We start from the raw sequence: 20,000 nt of genomic DNA on the forward strand, positions 1-20,000 counted from the left end.
TTTAAATATTTATATTTATAATTAACACTGTTGTAAATATTTTATCATTCATGGTTGATGACGTGATGGTTCGATGGTTAAGGTGTCTGACTTTGATGTTGTAGTTGTCGGGTTTAAATGCAGGGCTTATAAAATACCAAAACACCGATACAATGGTGTATTATAAAGACTATCGGCAAACGGTCACTCTTTGTATACAGATAAATACACGTGAATCATTTGTATTTGTGTTACATTGTTTGGTTTTTTGTATTCATACAGCTAGATCTTAAAGAGAAATATGATGGACCAATTAGATGCTTCGAACAATTTGGAGAGAACCAATGAGGATGTTGCTTTTAAAACCAGTTTGAAAGTTGCAGGTTAGATTTGAAGGTACTCAATAATTAGCGTTGGTATTTTTTGTTTACGTTTGCAAACAGCCAATCAAACTGCGCAAATTCATAAAGGTCAAAATCAACAAACAAGACGGCGTTCATCATCGTCACTAAGAGAAGCAACTTCCGGTATGACGTCATCGTGGAAACTGAAATATAAAGATTTCCTTCCGCTCACAAACGAAACGACTAATTTGGCTTTCTGGGAACGAGCGGATTCTTTTCAGTAAGTTAGGCTGTCAAAATTGCTAAATACATTACCCAACTACCAATTCTAACGCCAAGCAATACAATGCAAACATCAAAAGCAAGCTAGTAGATCAAGCTAACCAGTGGTTGAAAAAATCACCGGAAGTCATGGTGACGTCATGCGAGTCAGTCACGTGGGTGTCACATGACCGGAACTTGCTGGGAGACGGAGAGATGATGATGTTGACGAAGAGCGTTAAAGAGAAATCGTGCAGTTATTATGTGAGAGGGTTAAGGTGAGTTTGCCTGCGTGTGTACGTGTGTGTGCGTGCGTGTGTGTGTGCGTGCGTGCCTGCGTGTGTGCGTGTGGAAACATTTAATTACATCAACAACAGCATCAACAAAAACCGCGAAAAAAAATTTCACATGCCAAAAGATTGTACCTACGCGGGCACTATATTTCAAACACTCCATTCTCAAGACACACATTATATGTATTCCCAACTTTTTGTCGTCATCACTTCATCATCATCATCACCATCATCATCACCATCATCATTACATATGTCATCATCATCATCATCGTCGTCATCATCATCGTCGTCATCATCATCGTCGTCATCATCATCAACATCATCGTCATCTTCACCAGAATATGGCTCTCTCCAAACACATCGAAACAACAACAGCAGCCACAAAAAACATCATCATCATCATCGACATTGAGCCACGTGACGACAAGTCACGTGTCCTTTCATGACGTCATACCTGATCACGGTAATGATTCTGTTCTTGATCTTCTGGCAAAGGCCAATCAGAAACTGATGAGTCGCAGTCTGAAAGGTACAAACCTACCTTAAAATACACACACTCACACACACACGCACACACACACACATACAAATACAAATACACACACACAACAGCACACACACAACAGCACACGTTAAAACTTCTGGAATTCGCACACGACAATAGGGAATTTGGTGACAGTAGAAACAGTGAACGTGCCAGTGTTGAAAGCGGGAAGTGGCAGTGGCAGTGGTGGCGGCAGCAGCAGCAGCTTCAACGCATCCATCACCAGATGGAGTGAAAAAACAGACGACGACAGTACGAACGTTTTCATCCTCAGGCTCTTCATGGTGAAAGAGGCCCACCAATATCACTACCACCATCAACGAAGATTCAGTCTCAGCCACCAGAGACCGCCTAAGCTAGGTCGGTCTAGAGACATTTCGATTGGTCTATCTAGGTGTCTAGTCTACAGTTGCAACGACTGGGTTTGAATGCAAGAAAATCCATCCATACCTGTTGTTGTTGTTGTTGTTTTTGTTGTAGGCACTGTTGTTGTGGTAGACATTTCTAACCTTTGCTTGCATGCACGCGTTTGTAGAAAATTGTATTAAAAAATGTGTCTATGAAGCTACGCGTTAGGCGCTAAATAAATGAAAAAATTTTCGTTTCTCTGTTCGGTTGAACACAGTTATAAAGGACATAGTACCGATGAAGCGTGACGACGACGAGTTCGAGTCTTACGAAGATTTCGAGACCCTGGTTGATAGGGCGAACGTCTGGATGAAGGAGAACAAGAAGAACATAGCCAGGCTCCTAACCATGCAGTCTGTCATGGTGATGAAAGATGATGGTGAGGATGATGATGACGATGATGATGACGATGATGATGACTATGATGATGATGATGACGGTTTTGAGGGTGATGAAGATGATGATGCCGACAATAAGAATGATGGTGTTATAACGATAACAATAACAATAACAATAATAATAACAAAAATAATAACAACAACAACAATAATAATAATAATAACAAAAGGTCCCCAAGAAAGCATAGGCAACAGTTGTAAATACTACATGCCGGGGATTAACAATCCTTCCATCGTCGAGTTTTTCAGGCTGTTGAGAATTGTTTATTTTGAAAATAACCGTCCCCAAACTGAAAACAACAACAACAACAACAACAACAATAATAATAACAACAATGACGATGATGATGATAACAACAATAATAATAATAATAATTTGCTGATGAATTTAAGTAGCAACGGTAATAAGAGCAATTTATTGCAGAATAAAAATAGTAATAATAATAAGGGTAATAAAAATAAGCCGACGACGCTAATTACTAAAACGCTAACTCTGCCATTCCTGATCGAAACATTCTCACCGGAAGTTGTCTGCAACAACAGCAGCAGCAACAACAGCAAAGATGGCGGAGGTGATGGATGTGTCAAGTTGGAAAAAGTTGAAAAGATGAAAGACCTCTTCGCTAAAGTTATGGCCTACCTTAGAAATACCGGTTAGTTGTAGTAGTAGTAGTAGTAGTATTATTAGTAGTAGTATTAGTTGTAGTAGTTGTTGTTGTTAATGTTAATGTTGCTAAGCCAGTGGTATTTTTATTTTTGTTTTGTTTTTCAAAACTTCTGTTTTCAAAATTCATTGAGGAGCGCTGTTGAACATCGCGGAAATAGCGCTTTATAAGCTAATTGATTGATTCATTGATTGAATGAATTCGTGACGTCATTAATAAATTAATCGACTGATGATAGAATGAATGGTTTTTATCGTTCTCTTTTACTCTCTCTCTCTCTCTCTCTCTCTCTCTCTCTCTCTTTCTTTCCTCCTCTTTCTTTCTCTCTCTCACCCATTCTTTTTCAACCAATCATGTTTCACGCACGCAACATTAACAGCAAATACATTCGCATCGACAAACAACAAGTTAGTATAACGTCGATCAATTGTCTAAACCACACACGCACACACACACGCACACACACACATATACACATATATACAAGCACACACACGCACACACAGACATGTATACACACACACAATATACACAATATACATACACACAGGCATACACACATATATACACACATAAAAGCACATTCACAAATACACGTACATATGCACGTACACACGCATACACACATACAAAATGTTAAACGACAATAAAGTAGAAGACAGGGAGGACAGTAAAGAAGCTGAAAACTGCTGCTTAATTGGACAGGAATGATTATCTATGTTGTTGTTGTTGTTGTTGTCGTCGTCGTTGTTGTTGTCGTCGTCGTTGTTGTTGTGTTGTTGTTGTCGTTGTTGATGTTGAGGATATTGATGATGATGTTGTTGTTGTTGTTGATGTTGAAAATATTGATGATGATGTTGTTGTTGTTAATGTTGAGGATATTGGTGATGATGATGTTGTTGTTGAGAAAGATATTGATGATGTTGTTGTTGTTGTTGTTGAGGATATTGGTGATGATCATTTTCTTTCCTAGGCTGTGATGTGTTGGGCGTAGAGACGGTTTTGAACCCGATGCAAATGTACATCGATGGGGATGCCCTGAGGCAGCTGTACGCTGATCAAGAAATTAAATTTCTATTCACAATCAGGTTGGTTGGCTGATCGATTGATTGATTGATCGATTGATCGGCCGATTGATTGAATGAATAAATGAGTGAATGAATGAATGATTGATTGATTGATTAATTAATTGATTGATTGATTGAGCTAATGATTTTTTGAATTATTGATTGGTAGTTGGTTGGCTGGATAGTTCATCGATTAATTGATTAACTGATAGAATGGTAGATTGATTTGTTGATTTACTTATTAACTAGTGAATTGATGAATTAGATGAATGACTGAATGAATAGATAAATGAATTGGTAATGATATATTGTAACGTAGTAGTAGTACAAGAAGTATAAGAAGTAGCAGAAGTAGCAGTAGAAGAAGTAGCAGTAGTAGCAGTAGAAGAAGTAGCTGCAGTAGCATTAGAAGAAGTAGAAGTAGTAGCCACAGCAGCAGTAGTGGTTTTAATAGCCGTCTAGTAATTAAAATTTACGCATGTTTTGCACAATCTTATGAAATAAAATGAAAAAAATCTCTGAACACTCTTGGCAACGAGAAATGTTTGTTTCGCAAACAATCGTGAAAGCACGCACTCACATGCACACATATACATACAAACATACATGCAAACAAACATACATACATACAAACATACATACATACACACGGCGACACTATAAGTACAAAAAAAATTTTGTCTGCAAACAAACTACAAGTCCTATAAACCTAAGCAAACAATTTTACTAGGGAATAAAAAATAGAAAAACTTAGGATTGCAGAAATGTACAAACATACACACATACAAACATACACATTCACACATACAAACACATACATACATACAAAGAAACACATAAAGCCAGACAACAGCCAGGTAGGGCAGGCAGTATTCATTGATACATAGTTTTTGAATTGAATTAATTTATTTTCAATAGTGTAAGATGAATAAACGAGCGATAGATATGTGTGTGTGCGTGCGTGAGTTTGTGTGTATGTATGTATGTGTGCGTGCGTAAGTATGTGTGTGTGCGTGCGTGTGTGTGTCGTCTCGAAACGGAAACAGGTATTTCATAGTTGCCATTGGTAACGAACACCACCCAGGTGGATAAAAATTTATATACAATGATGGGACTTTCATTGTTTAAAATATGACGGATGATTGGTGGATGGCTTGGTTGACTCCTCTTTTGATTGGTTGCCTGCTTTTTTATGTAAAATAATAATTGTTTTTGATTGGTGGTTGATAAAACATTGACACTTTAGAAACAATTGACATCCAATCACAAACCAGGTTATATTTAACTTGCCAATCAAACCAGCCTAACGACCCAGCTAGATCGGCAAGAAGGGCTTCTTTCAATCCGCCAGCCAATCAGCAATTAGACATCGAGGTCAACGCCGACAAATCAACCAATGAGAGAAGGCCCTTGTTTTTGCGAAATGTGGTTGGTCGGCAGTTTAAATACAGGTAAACAATATAAATTACGTCAATGAGTAATTAATTATGTTAACGAGTAACTAATTATGCTAATGAGTAGTTAATTATGCTAATTTATGACGGGGCTGGCAAAGAATAAAATAAATATTCAACAGGTGGTTGGTTCTTGCGATATCTGCTTTCACATGCATGACGATCATCGTCATCGTCTCCGTTGTGTACAGCAATCGGTGATGATGACGATGAAGAAAATGATGATGATGATTGTGATGATGATTGTGATGATGATGATGATGATGATTGGGATGTGGATGATGATAATGATGATGATTTTTTTTTTCTAGTCAATGTGGTGTTCATTATTCAAGTTCTGAAAAATGCTGTAGTTAACTTCCATTCGCTCCGTAGATATCATTCAATCGTTTTTCTCACTCACTCACTCACTCACTCACTCACTCACTCACTCACTCACACACTCACTCACTCAATCAATCAATCAATCAATCAATCAATCAATCAATAATTTTTTATTCCCAGCCTTAGATGTATTGTCTTTTTCTGCAAATTTTATATCAACTGCTCACAGATTACTCAATCTTATTTCATATCCCCTTTAAAACGAGGCAATGAATTTTCGTTTCGCCCCATTGTGAATTATGAATTGTGAATAGTGAATTCTGAATATTTGATCAACATTTGTTTTGATCTATTGGTTTAATTGCTTGCAGTAACTTGTTACATCTTCCGTTGGTTTATTTAAAAAAAATAAATAAATAAATGTTATATATACACATGGATAAGAAATGACAGAATATAAAGTGAAAATGAAAGTAGAAAGAACTAAATAGATAGTAGTGCAGTTGTCCGGTTAAGTTTCGAATTTGCATGTGTGTGTGTGTGTGTATGTATGTGTGTACGTGTGTGTGTGTGTGTACCTTTGTGTGTTCATTCTGTATTTATAATTCGTCAGTTTAATTTTGAGAAGAAATCTGAAAAATAAAATAATGAAACCGAAATAAAAAATTATATAAACGTACAATAAATGAATGAGTGAATGAATGGATGGATGAATGAGTGAGAAGATGAACGAATGGATGGATGAATGGATTGATGGATGGATGGAGAAAAAGAAATATTTACAGAAAAATGATAACTAAAATAAATGTAAACAAACATGCTCTCTTTTGAAGGTTTCACTCATAGCCACTTAGTATCGACGCGAAGTTCTCCACATTGTAATAATTATTTTTTAATCATGCTTAGTATTATCATATAAAACAACAGCAACATCAACAACAACATCATCATCAACAACAACATCATCATCATCATCGTCATCAACAACATTATATATATATATATATATATATATATATATATATATTCTCATATAAGATCTATATATTTGATATAAGCATTGTATTAGTATGTACAAATTAAAAATTTAAGTGTGTCTGTATGTAGACGTGTGTGTGTGTGTGTGTGTGTGTGTGTGTGTGTGTGTGTGTGTGCGTGTTTGTATATGTATCTGTATGTATGTGTGTGTGTGCTTAAAGAAAATAGATGTGTATGTATGTATGCATGTATGTATGTATGTATGTATGTATGTATGTATGTATGTATGTATGTATGTATGTATGTATGTATGTATGTATGTATGTATGTATGTATGTATGCATTTATGTATGTATGTATGTGTTGTGTTTAAAAATAGAAAATTTAACTTAACTATAACTTGACTTAACTATATCTTTAATGACATTTTATTCAAAACATGACATATTCAATATACTAAACAACAATAACAAAACATAGTATATATATATATATATATATATATATATTCATATATATATATATGGAGATATATATATATATATATGTGGAGAAATATAGATTCAAGTTCTTAACTATTGTGATGTCCGCACTAAGTTTTTTTTATATTTTCTTCAAGTCATCATCGTCATTTCAAACGGATAGGAGGATGGATAATAATAACAACAGCAAATAAAAGACAGCAATAATAACAATAATAATAATTATTATTATAACAATAATAATAATTGTTATTATTATAACAATAATGCTAATTATAATTTTAAAACTGCAGCCGTGAAAAGATAGTGATTAAAATGTTTATCAGTGGTGGAAATAGCCGAATCAATGAATAATATAACTAATTAATTATAAATAATTACACAACTAATTAATAATAAATAATTACATAACTAATTAATAATAAATAATTACTATAATTATCTATATTATTGTTGTTATAAAAAAAATAATAATTGAAATATTTTACAAAAATTAACAGGCGTAGAGTTTAGTAGAAATACTGTACAATACTTAATTAGTATATACGTAGTATGTATGTTCGTTTGTATGTACGTTTGTATGTGTGTGTGTGTGTGCGCGTGTGTGTGCGCGTGTGTGTGTGTTTAGAGAGACGCACTAGATAATATTGAAAAAGTAATGGACCAGGTATGTTCGTAATGCTTATTTATCCATTCATTCGATCTTTTTTCCGTCTATCCATTCATTCATTCATTCATTCGTTCGTTCATTCATTCATTTATTCATTCGTTCATTCATTCATTCATTCCTTCGTTCGTTCGTTCATTCGTTCATTCATTCATTCATTCGTTCGTTCGTTCATTCATTCATTCATTCGTTCGTTCGTTCATTCATTCATTCATTTCTCTTTTTTAACTTTAACCAACCAACAAACAAACCAGCCAACCAATCAAACTTCACATACACTCCACTTCTCCCACCAAGGGCCGACAGGTGTAAGGTAGAAATATTTGTTGGCACACGACCACACGTAGAGGATGTCATTAACAAGCATGTATATTTTTCTGGCTCTGCAAGTAATCAATCAATCGATCGATCAATCAATCAATCGGTCGGTCGGTCGGTCGGTCGGTCGGTCGGTCGGTCGGTCGGTCGGTCAGTCAGTCAATCAATCAATCAATCGGTCGGTCGGTCGGTCGGTCGGTCGGTCGGTCGGTCGGTCAGTCAGTCAATCAATCAATCAATCGGTCGGTCGGTCGGTCGGTCGGTCGGTCGGTCGGTCGGTCAGTCAGTCAATCAATCAATCGGTCGGTCGGTCGGTCGGTCGGTCGGTCGGTCGGTCGGTCAGTCAGTCAATCAATCAATCAATCGGTCGGTCGGTCGGTCGGTCGGTCGGTCGGTCGGTCAGTCAATCAATCAATCAATCAATCAATCAATCAATCAATCAATCAATCAATCAATCAATCAATCAATCAATCAATCGATCGATCGATCGATCGATCAATCAATCAATCAATCAATCAATCAATCAATCAATCAATCGATCGATCAATCAATCAATCGATCAATCGATCAATCAATCAATCAATCGATCAATCAATCAATCGATCAATCAGTACAATCATAATCACTAAAATGACTGACCCATATGACGAGTGTACAGATGAGATGCCAGTAGTTACAACATCCGGGTACTCGTCAGTCACCAGGGTTGTAAAGTACTGTCGGATCTCCATTCTATTCTTACATGGGTGACCTAGATAAATGAGGGATTGAGTAGAGATGAGTGAGTGAGTGAATGAGTGGGTGAGTGAGTGAGTGAGTGGATGAGTGAATGATTGAGTAAATAAATAAAATATGAGTGATTAGATGGAGGAGAGAATGGACAGGAAATAAACTAATTTTTACTTTCCGCTCCGTGGATCCACTTGCACATCCAAAACTGGAAAGAAAGGAATGAAACAAAATTATTACCTTCCTTTCTTTATGCTAAGCATCAACACCATCACCGTTACCATCATCATCACCATCACCACCACCACCACCATCATCATCATCGTCGTCATCATCATCATCATCATCATCGTGACTGACGTAGGGTCCTTTGAACATGAAAAATAGTGATCCAGCATCGGAGAAATATGCAGCGTCGATGGGGGTAGGAATTGAAATGGGTTCATTCTCGGTGTGGAAAATATCCGTCAACTTCTTGGGCCACCCTTCAGCAACATCGTTGTCAGTCTCGCGGAGCATGTAAATGTACTCACCTGAGAAGTGGAAAGACAGTTTGGAGGATTGATCATTTAGTTGCCGATCAGTCAAACAGCCAATTAAACAATCAAACTGCCAATCAGCCAACCAATCAGCCAATCAGCCAACCAACCAACAAAACAAACCAACCGGATATAACATAAGTATCGATGAATCCGTATCTTTTTTCGCGAGCATTCGTGAACATGGCATCGACTCTACGAATGGGCCGCCCAAATCTGAAGGGCCCATCGTTGACCTCATTGTGTAGGAAGAGGTTGTTGTTCTTGCTCGCGATGGACACGGGGTCCCCAAGTCTGGTCCTGTTCAGCGAGCTCATGAACAGCCACATCTTCTCGCCGCGGAAGAAGTACGTGTTGTAATGAAACTGTTTCTCAGTCAACGACTTTGAAAGAAATTATGACGGTAATTATTATAATATTACTATAATTATTAATCCTTTTAAATCGTTATTAAATAATTTAGATTATGGCGGTAATTATTATAATATTACTATAATTATTATTCCTTTTAAATCGGTATTAAATAGTTTAAATTATGACGGTAATTATTATAATATTACTATAATTATAATTTCTTTTAAATCGTTGTTAAATAATTTAAATTATGACGGTAATTATTATAATATTACTATAATTATTATTCTTTTTAAATCGTTATTAAATAATTTAAATTATGACGGTAATTATAACAATATTAAAAATTAGTATTCCTTTTAAATCGTTATTAAATAGTTTAAATTATGACGGTAATTATTACAATATTACAAATTATTATTCCTTTTAAATCGTAATTAAATAATTTAAATTATGACGTTAATCACTACAATACTATTACCAATTATTATTCATTAAAAATCGTTATTAATTAATTAATTTAGACAAATAATAAGTGAGGTAATTAGATGGATTACCCAGTAAATGAAATCGAAGACAGCATCAAAAGTTCCTGTACAATGGCCGTACAAGCCTTTCATGGCACTCCTGTCCGTCTCGCTCAGCTCCAGCTGCTACTCATATTCAATCATGATCATAATAATGATTGTAATTAGAACGCTAATTATTAGTTGTGACAGTAGAATAGAAGTAGTTGTAGCAGTGGTAGTAGCAGTGGTAGTAGCAGTAGCAGCAGCAGCAGTAGCAGCAGCAGTAGTAGCAGTAGCAGTAGCAGTAGTAGTAGTAGAGAGTTAGTATGGTGCAGCTGTAACTTCAGTAATAAAATTTATGATTCAACATTTGTCACAGTATTAATAGCTACTATAATTTCAAATAATTATAATTATAACTACTAAAATTATGACAGGATTAATGGTAGTTACAAGAATTGAAATATAGCCCAGGAACATACGGCGTTGTTAGTGGGGTGCCTGTAGATGGGGTACATGACTGAGTCCTCATACTCAATGTGGGAGAGTCCTAGGACGTGTCCAACCTCATGCACGGCTACCTAAGTTGTAGTAGGTAGTAGTAGTAGTAGTAGTAGTTGTAGTAGTAGTAGTAGTAGTTGTTGTTGTTGTCGTAGTTGCAGTTACTTCTTTAATATTCCTTCATTCAATTTTTCATTCGTCAATCAAACGTCGACTCCTTCTTCTATTCACTCCTTTCATTTACCGATCAATCCTTCAATCACCAATCAATCCATGCATTCATTCAACCATTCATTTATCCTTCTTCCAATCATTTCTTCACTCCATCAGTGAAGAAATCACTTCACTCCATCTTCACTCTTTCATCACTCAACCAGTACATCCATCAGCCAGCCGATCAGCCAGTCAACCTTCAGCAAATGAACTTGACTCTCATCTCCCAGATCAACAGTTTCTTGGAAGTTTTCATCGGAATCAAAGTGGATGTCGCCAGTGGCCCATGAATGTGCAATATCGCCCCTTGGCCCGTCAAAAGCTCTTTCACAAGCCACATGATCGCCTATGTGTGTGTGTGTGTGTGTGTGTGTGTGTGTGTGTGGTGTGTGTGTGTGTGATTGAGGATGGATGGATTGTACGGACGAGATGATTGTATTTTCTTAACTATATTACGTGAATACGTACCTCAACTACGTTTGCATGTATGCACGTTTTATATATTTGGCTTTATATTTTGTATATTTATTTGTATACATCCGTTTGTATGTATGTTTGTAGGTTCGCATCTGTTTGTATATATATATATGTTTGTATGTGCATGAACACACGCCTGCAAACTCTTCATTTCTAGAATTTTTTCCTCCTTTAAAAGCTTCACGGCATGCGTTTAAATTAGCAAACAAAAAATTCCATACTTTTTGCTACGTGTGTGCGTGTGTATGTATGTTTGTACGTATTTGTGTATGTACGTGCGCATGTGTGTATATATGCATGTATGTGTGTGTGTATGTGTGTGTGTGTAGGTGTGCACTTTGTAACTCACTGTTGCAATTTCCCTCTCAAGTATCTCATATTATATATGTGATAGAAATCTGAAGCTATTTATTCTTTCAAAGTCGATACATACAGACTTCTGGATGAATATACAAACAAACATACATACATACATATATACATACATACATACATACATACATACATACATACATACATTCAAACAAACATACAAACATACATACATCCATACACACAAACATACAAGCTTATCTCTCCTATCATTTATTTACGAGAATGGCTTGCCTAACCTGGAGGTGCTTTTTTTTCTCGTTTTGCCATAATTGTATTTTTTGCTATTCGGATGTTTTTCATATTATTTTTCATTTTTTTTTGTTTATTTTTTATGATTTATTAAAAATCATGGAAATAAATAAGAAAGATTGGTAAGAAAAATATGAGAAAAAGGAGCCAAAAAAGCTAATAAAATAAAAAAAAAATAATGAAAAAAATCTTCTATATCATTCAATCTTCTATCTTGGGAACGATTTATGCCAAGTGTTAGAGGCGCACACACGTACAAACACATACACCCACAAACACACTCATGCACACATACAAACACACACGCGAAAGCCCGCAAGCATACAAACAAAATCATTCGTAAAGATACACATAAAACTAGAATTTATATGTTAATATAAAATCCTGTATTTTCTTTTACTGCTTTCATTCTTAAATTTTTTAAATTATTTAGTTTTTCGAATGCATTTCTCTCTCTCACACCTCTCACTCTCTCTCTCTCTCTCTTCATCCAAGCGTACACACACACATACATACATACAAATAAACAAACATACACACACACACACACACACACGTATAAATGCAAACAACATGCATTCATCTTTAACTCGCGCCATGCAATCATCTCGGTTCCGATATGAAAAATTTTGAAAAATTGACGAAAAAATGAATAAATGTAACGATAACCAACCACATAGCAGCAGTAGTAATGATAATGATCGCAACAAATATATAGAGAATGAAAAGTAAACTTAATTTAAAAGTAATAAACGCATTATTTATTAAATTTTTTTTAAATCTTTTTTCATTTCTCCACAAAAATTGAACTTGCAAATTCATTCGTATTCTCCGTCATAAGCCATCAAGGAAAGATTCTTTAATTTTTGTTTTTAAATCTGCAAATCTAATTCTATAACAATGATAAAAAGAAACATTTAGAATGGTTATAACGAAGAACCCTCTAAACAGTTGCAAAGCATGAATTAAAAAGTAAAGTCAGCAGTAACTGTTCGTCAGGCTGCAAACATCCTGACGATATTATTCTGCTATTTAGCTGCCCTAGCAACCCTACACATCTCACGGTGATAAATCTCTGGCGAAGCCAGGTTGCTGTAGCCAACTGGCTACAGCAATCCTGTCTGGATTACTCTGGCGAAGTTTGAAGCGGGGCAACAACTACAACAACATCGACAACAACATCGACAACATCATCATCAAAAACAACATCAACAACAACAACATCATCAACAACAAAATTTTCAAGTAACAAAGCAAGAGATTCCGAATCATTAAAGATAACGATATCAACAACATCATCATCAACAACATCATCATCAACAACAACAACATCAACAACAAAATCTTCAGGTAACAAAGCAAGAGATTCCGAATCATTAACAGATAAATAAACAATTTATATTGCCATAAGCATCTTTTCGTGGAAAATCTATAAACGAACGAACACACACACACACGCGCGCGCACACACACACACAAATATACACACACACACACTACACACACACGTACAGACAGACAGACAGACATAAATAAACATACGTGCATACACAAAGGACATTATCATAAACATTGCCGAAACTAACTAATGGCGATATAAACAACAAAAACATCATCACGCACGCAATTATTAGTATTATTGTTGTTGTTGTTATTAATGTTATTATTCTCTATTGTTGTTGTTGTTGTTGTTATTTTTTATTGTTTTTTTATTGTTATCTTTTATTGTTGTTTTTTTTTGGTGTAACTTTTAAAAATTATTTCCTTATCAACGTCATCACTCGCACATCCGTAATCGTCGACGTCATCGTCGTCGTCACTATCATCATCATCATCATATCTTCTTCTTCTTCTTCTTCTTCATCATCATCATCATCATATCTTCTTCTTCTTCTTCTTCTTCATCATCATCATCATCATATCTTCTTCTTCTTCTTCTTCATCATCATCATCATCATATCTTCTTCTTCTTCTTCTTCATCATCATCATTATCATCATCTTCGTCGTCATCATCGTCAGCATCGTTATCATCATCAGCATTATTTTCTTATCAAAATTTTTCAAGATTTTCAAGTCTTCGTTCTAAAAAAAAGTGTTCATTCAGCTCGTTGTTTTCTACAAAAGCAAAAAGACAACAGCATCAACATCAACAACATCAACAATAACAACATCAACATCAACAACAGAAACATTAACATCATCAACAACATCAACAATAACAACATCAACAACAACATCAACATCAACAACAACAACATCAACAACAACAACATCAACAACAACTACAAAGACATTAAAACCTCAATGGAGGCAATAATAATAATCATTGCATCATTCATGGAAAGCCTTTTCCGAGAAATCGCACAGCCGAAAGCAAAGAAAAAAAATATTTTTATTTACCAATGAAATATAAATGAAGATAATTTCACCCATAAAAATGTAATTTAATATCAATTTTCTCTATCTACAGACGTTTAAATTTTATTCCATTCTTTTCAAAAAACACAAAATTTTGAAAACCATCGTGAACCGTCATCATCATTGTTAATATTATTATAGTTATTATTATTATTTTATTACTATTATTATTATCATAATTATTATTTAAATTTCCAGACATCCAGCCAATGTAGTTATTGGGGAAAAAAATCCTCCAATGCTTACCCCACAAGACCATCAACTAATGAGATTTTTTATTACTTCGAAGTTGTTTTTTTACAAGAAAAAAAACATTAAGAATAATAACAATAAAGATAATAACTGTCATAATAATAAATATTATTAATTATTAATTTCATTATTTTATATAATTTTAAAGATCATGCAAGATTGAAAAGTTCTCAGGCGTCAGGCAAGCCATCTGACTGACGTGCAACTGCCGGTGAAGGACGAGAAACGAAAATGTATAGAAAAGTAGAAATAATAAGTTACTATTAATATTATTATTATATTATTATTATTATTATTATTGTTATTATTTTTCTTTATTATTTCCGAAATTACTACCAATACAATCAAAAAAGGCATAATCGCATACATCCTACATATATGAATACATAAAAACAGACAAACAAACCACAAACAAACCACAAACAAATACAAACAAACATACATACAAACGAACGAATAAAAAACAAACATGCAAATATACAAACACGAGCAACGAACGACAAAAAGTTATCAGTTAATTAATCACCGTGCAAGACATTGACAGTTTTATAGATAAGGGTATAGACGAAATAAATTAAAAAATATACACACACACAAACAACATACACACATACATACACACATACAATATAAGAATATACACACAGTATACATACACACGCACATGCAACACACACACATACATATATTCATTCCCATATCTACATTTATATAGCACTCTGTATAAACACACAGTGATAAATAACTGTTATTACTACTGTGATTATTATTATTATTTATATAATAATAATAATAATTATTATTATTATTATCATTATTAGAAGAAAAGTAATATAATACGTTTGCGCCATTATATATTTCCACAGTTCTTTTGCCATTTTTTCTCCAAAAAAGCCAAATAAAAATAATTTTAATAATTATAATTATTATTATTACTATAATTATTACCGTCAAATTTATAACGTGATAATAAAGTATTATTGAAATAATAAAAATAAATAATATAATAAAAAATGCATCTATGAATCATGTGTAGATAGATAGATCACGCAAGACAAAATTATGAAAAAGTATTAAAAATTATAAGGAAGTTTTATTTTTTTTAATGAAACACGATATCATTTTTATGTATGTATGTATGTATGTATGTGTGTTTGTTTGTTTGTTTGTATGTTTGTATGTTTGTTTGTTTGTTTGTATGTTGGCATGCTTGTATGTGTGTATGTATGTTTGTATGTGTATGTATGTTTGTATATTTCAATTTTTTACTAAATCAATTTTTTCATTTATTAATTTGTCTATTTTTGGATTTATTTATTAACTTTTTGCATGAATCATATGAAAAATACGTCATAAACAACGACAACAGCAACAACAACAACACCATTATCGTCATCATCAACAACAACATCAACAACAACATCAACAACAACAACAGAATAACATTTACGAGTTTGCATTTAAACTGCGGTTTAAAAGATATTACTGTTTGTTTTCTGATTATTTTAAGATGTTGTTATTATTATTATTATTATTATTATCATTATCATTGTTGTTGTTGTTGTTGATTTATTGTTATTATTATTATTTTTTTTGTTTTTTTTTGTCTTAGCATAGATAGGTAAAATATGGAAGAAGAGGGAAGAAGGTGAATATATGATTTATTTGATGAAACATCTAGCTAATTTGAGACGCAAAACATAACGTCGTCGCTTACTTTCCGTCATCATCTCCGTCATCATCTCCGTCATCATCTCCGTCATCATTATCATCTCCGTCATCATTATCATCGTCATTACGTACTTACATGTATTAACGTTTGTATTACGTATGTAAGTATGTGTGTGTGTGTGTATTTTAGTTTTGTTTTACCTATTCCTTGTCTGACTCTCTCTCTCTCTCTCTTTCTCTCACTTTCTCTTTTTCTCTCTTTCTATCTTTACGGTATCATTCATTTTTCCGTTTTGTCTCTCCATCCCTCTCTTATTCTCTCACTTACTTTTTCAAAACTATCTTACGTTGTTCTACATTTGTCTTTCGGTATTGCATCCTGTATGACTGCCTGATGTTCAGTATATTTGTGCGTATTGTGAAAATATCGTTGCGTATTGTTGAGGTACTGTTGCGTATTGTTGCGTATTGTTGAGATATTGCTGCGTATTGTTGCGTATTGTTGAGGTTTTGAGGTTTTCTTAAGATATTGTTGGGTTTCGTTGCGTATTGTTGAAGTATTGTTGGGCTCTGTTGCGTATTGTTAAAGTACTGTTGAGTATTGTTGAAGAATTGTTGCGTTTTGCTGCTTTATGTTGTGCATGTTCATGTTTTTTATGTTTTTTTTTTTTTTGTATTCTCTCTCATCGCGAAATGTTTACATTAAGATTATGTTTGTTTCGTTTGAGACGATGCGACAAAACGTTTCTTATCAAACTTTTAATGCTACTACCACTAATACTACTACTACTACTACTACTACTACTACTACTACTACTAATAATAATAATAATAATAATAATAATAATAATAATAATAATACTACTATTGCTACTACTACTGCTGCTACTACTACAACCGCTACCACTGCTACAACAACAACTACTACTACTACTGCTACTACTACTACTACTACTACTACTGCTACTACTACTGCTACTGATGATACTACTGCTACTATTACAGTTTCAAAGTTAAACCACCGATAACTCTTTTTACTACTACTGCTACTACTACTGAATGCGTTTCATGTGAGTTAGTTATCTAAAAAGCATTATAGAATGCATTTGTGTTTAGTGTTATATACTTATGTGGCTGGCTACAATCAATCCCATCCAATTATTCCATCCCTTGCCTTTTCTCTCTCAATGTTTATATTTCTCGTGAACTTTTTTTAAATTTAAAATTACTTCCTTATTGGAATAATAATAATTGTGATAATATTTTTTAAAGAAATACTTATAAAAATAACGATAATAAATAATAAAATGGGACGAAAATTTCTTAGAAATGATTCAGAGTGAAAAATTTATGGCTTGGCGATTTTTAGTTTCAACATTTCTAGGAATCAAATTAGGACGGTGAACTAATAATTAAACGAACAAATGTAAACACCCTTACATAAATCACAAGGAATAAAAATCACAAACGAATGAGTGAACGAACGAATGTAAGAATGAACGAATGAATTAATAAATCAAAGAATAAATAAAAGAACAAATGAATGAATGAATGAGAAAGACTCACCATCAGCAAAGACAACCCATATCTCAGTATCTTGCAGTAGCCCGTCTTCATTTTCTTCAAACAACAGTGGCGTCACTTCACTCCAAATTCTAAAAGCCAACCGCAGCGCACTCCTCCTAGCATTCCTGTTGAGACTGTTGTGAGCTTCGTCTCTAAGTAGCATCCACTTAATCGGGATGATGGAGCCATCTTCGTTTTTCATGATTTTGAAGAGACGCTTCGTTATTCCATGCACCACCTTCTCTTCAGTTGGAACGCTGAAAAATGCGCTGCGCTTCTTGCGGATGTGTGGCTGTTGTGGTTGCTGCTGTTGTTGTCTATCTATGGTGTCGTCGTTTGAGTCGTTATCTTTAGGATTTATGACATCGTTGTTGTTGTTTTCGCTTTGTGAGTTCGAATTAGAATTTTTACTGTTAGTGCTGCTTGTGGAGTTGTAAATTTTAGTTAGAACGTCGCTGATTTGCACGTGCGGTAGAATTTCAGTAACTTTTGAAGTGTTTGAAGCGAGATCAATCTCAATTAGAATGGGTGTCTTGTGATCGTCCGCTGCTTTGGTCTTTATGTAATTCCCTTCAACATTCCTGACCATTTCCTCCTCCAGCTGCCACTGGTCGTGACGCCTGGTCAGCATCTTCGACTGGTGTTCGTAATCCTCTCTGCCGAACTCTCTCTTAGGTGACATGGCGTTCAGAGCTTCTAAGATATCTCTGTACTGTTTCGACCTGATCTTCAACGGGTTAAGATCGGCAAATAAATTCTCAACGCAATTGAATTCAAAAACCGAATCATCCAGAATGGCATTGGAGTTGTTGAGGTAGCCAGCGAACAACTCATCAACCGGCAGACCAGTTCGGTTGAAAACATCGCCCACCACCTGCCGACCAACACTTCGACGAAATAATCTTCTCTTTTGCTCTTCGCCGCCTTTGCCCGATAGAAATTTTGTTTGTGCGACATACTTGACATGTTCGGCTCTTGCTTTGTTAGATCTGAGGTTCTGCTGCTGCTTCATCTTGGCTATGTGCATCAGCGTGTCGCTCGCCTCGTGCTCTTCGGAGTCGGCGTTGCCGCAACGGCGTTTTCTGACGATCGTCAGCGTTGCCTTGTCTGGAACGCCTGTGACGTTCAGGTGAAATGACTTCTGCATCTTCTTCAGGGCATTCTTTTCTTGTTTTTTGCTGCAGAATGGCTTTGTAGGCGTTTTATTTTTTGGTGGTAGTGGTGGTGGTGTAGTTGCCGATTTTTTAATCGGCGGTAAGTTTTTTTGCGTGTTCGATCTTCGGTGTGACACATTTCCAGTAAGATAGGCATGAAGAGAAGATGCCATGTGGCGGAGAGATGGTTGTCGAGGAGAAAGTTTGTAGCTGTTGTCGTTACTACCGTTGCTGTTGTTAGCGTTTTTGTTGTTGTGGTGATGGTGGTGGCTTCTACTGCGTAAACCTGGAGGGGTTTGACGAGTTTTTGTTGCTGTGTGGGTTTTTGCCCTTTTTTTGTCAGTGTGATCTTTCGGCCTGCAGTCTTCCAGGTATCCATACTTGACTAAGTAGTTCTGTTGTGTTGTTGGGATTATCCATCGATCAATCAATTTTTCATTCTTCCATTAAATAATCATCATCAACACCCTCATCAACACCACCATTAACACCATCACCATCATCATTTTCTTCGTCTCCTTCTTCTTCATCATCTTCATCATCAGACAGTGTAGTATCTTAAAAATTCCCTCAATAAACATAAACACAAGAAGTTTTTCGAATGTTTAACATTGCAGTATTACAACTTAGCTATCTATCTAAACTAACATATAATAATAATAATAATAATAATAATAATAATAATAACAACTACGACAATAATAATAACAACAACAAGAATAATAAGGTAACTTAATAATAAGGAGCATTATGTGTTACATCATATTTCGCATCAAACTATTTATCTTTGCATACCATTTTTAATGT

At 34.7% G+C, this 20,000-nt stretch overlaps 3 protein-coding genes across 3 annotated transcripts; 1 reads left to right on the forward strand and 2 right to left on the reverse strand.

The window, feature by feature from the left end:
* Positions 1-283: 283 nt before the first annotated feature.
* On the forward strand, positions 284-5,417 carry HELRODRAFT_169916 (hypothetical protein; the record flags this gene model as incomplete). The annotated part of the gene is made up of 9 exons (XM_009015719.1): positions 284-362; positions 423-603; positions 686-862; positions 1,219-1,409; positions 1,545-1,784; positions 2,050-2,211; positions 2,401-2,883; positions 3,869-3,944; positions 5,237-5,417. 9 exons carry the CDS (start codon positions 284-286, stop codon positions 5,415-5,417), a joined length of 1,770 nt encoding a protein of 589 aa, XP_009013967.1.
* Positions 5,418-6,819: 1,402 nt separating this feature from the next.
* Positions 6,820-12,194, reverse strand: HELRODRAFT_169917 (hypothetical protein; the record flags this gene model as incomplete). Its single annotated transcript, XM_009015720.1, has 9 exons — positions 6,820-6,837; positions 8,866-8,936; positions 9,089-9,122; positions 9,275-9,421; positions 9,690-9,836; positions 10,365-10,460; positions 10,799-10,897; positions 11,228-11,376; positions 12,119-12,194. The coding sequence occupies 9 exons, from the start codon at positions 12,192-12,194 to the stop codon at positions 6,820-6,822; spliced, it is 837 nt and encodes a 278-aa protein (XP_009013968.1).
* A 2,750-nt stretch (positions 12,195-14,944) lies between these two features.
* Positions 14,945-19,991, reverse strand: HELRODRAFT_169918 (hypothetical protein; the record flags this gene model as incomplete). The annotated part of the gene is made up of 7 exons (XM_009015721.1): positions 14,945-15,007; positions 16,247-16,298; positions 16,802-16,955; positions 18,040-19,228; positions 19,420-19,424; positions 19,480-19,588; positions 19,989-19,991. 7 exons carry the CDS (start codon positions 19,989-19,991, stop codon positions 14,945-14,947), a joined length of 1,575 nt encoding a protein of 524 aa, XP_009013969.1.
* Between the last annotated feature and the right edge of the window lie 9 nt (positions 19,992-20,000).

The sequence above is a fragment of the Helobdella robusta genome, assembly GCF_000326865.2.
Source record: "Helobdella robusta unplaced genomic scaffold HELROscaffold_16, whole genome shotgun sequence".
Classification (NCBI taxonomy): Eukaryota; Metazoa; Annelida; class Clitellata; order Rhynchobdellida; family Glossiphoniidae; genus Helobdella; species Helobdella robusta.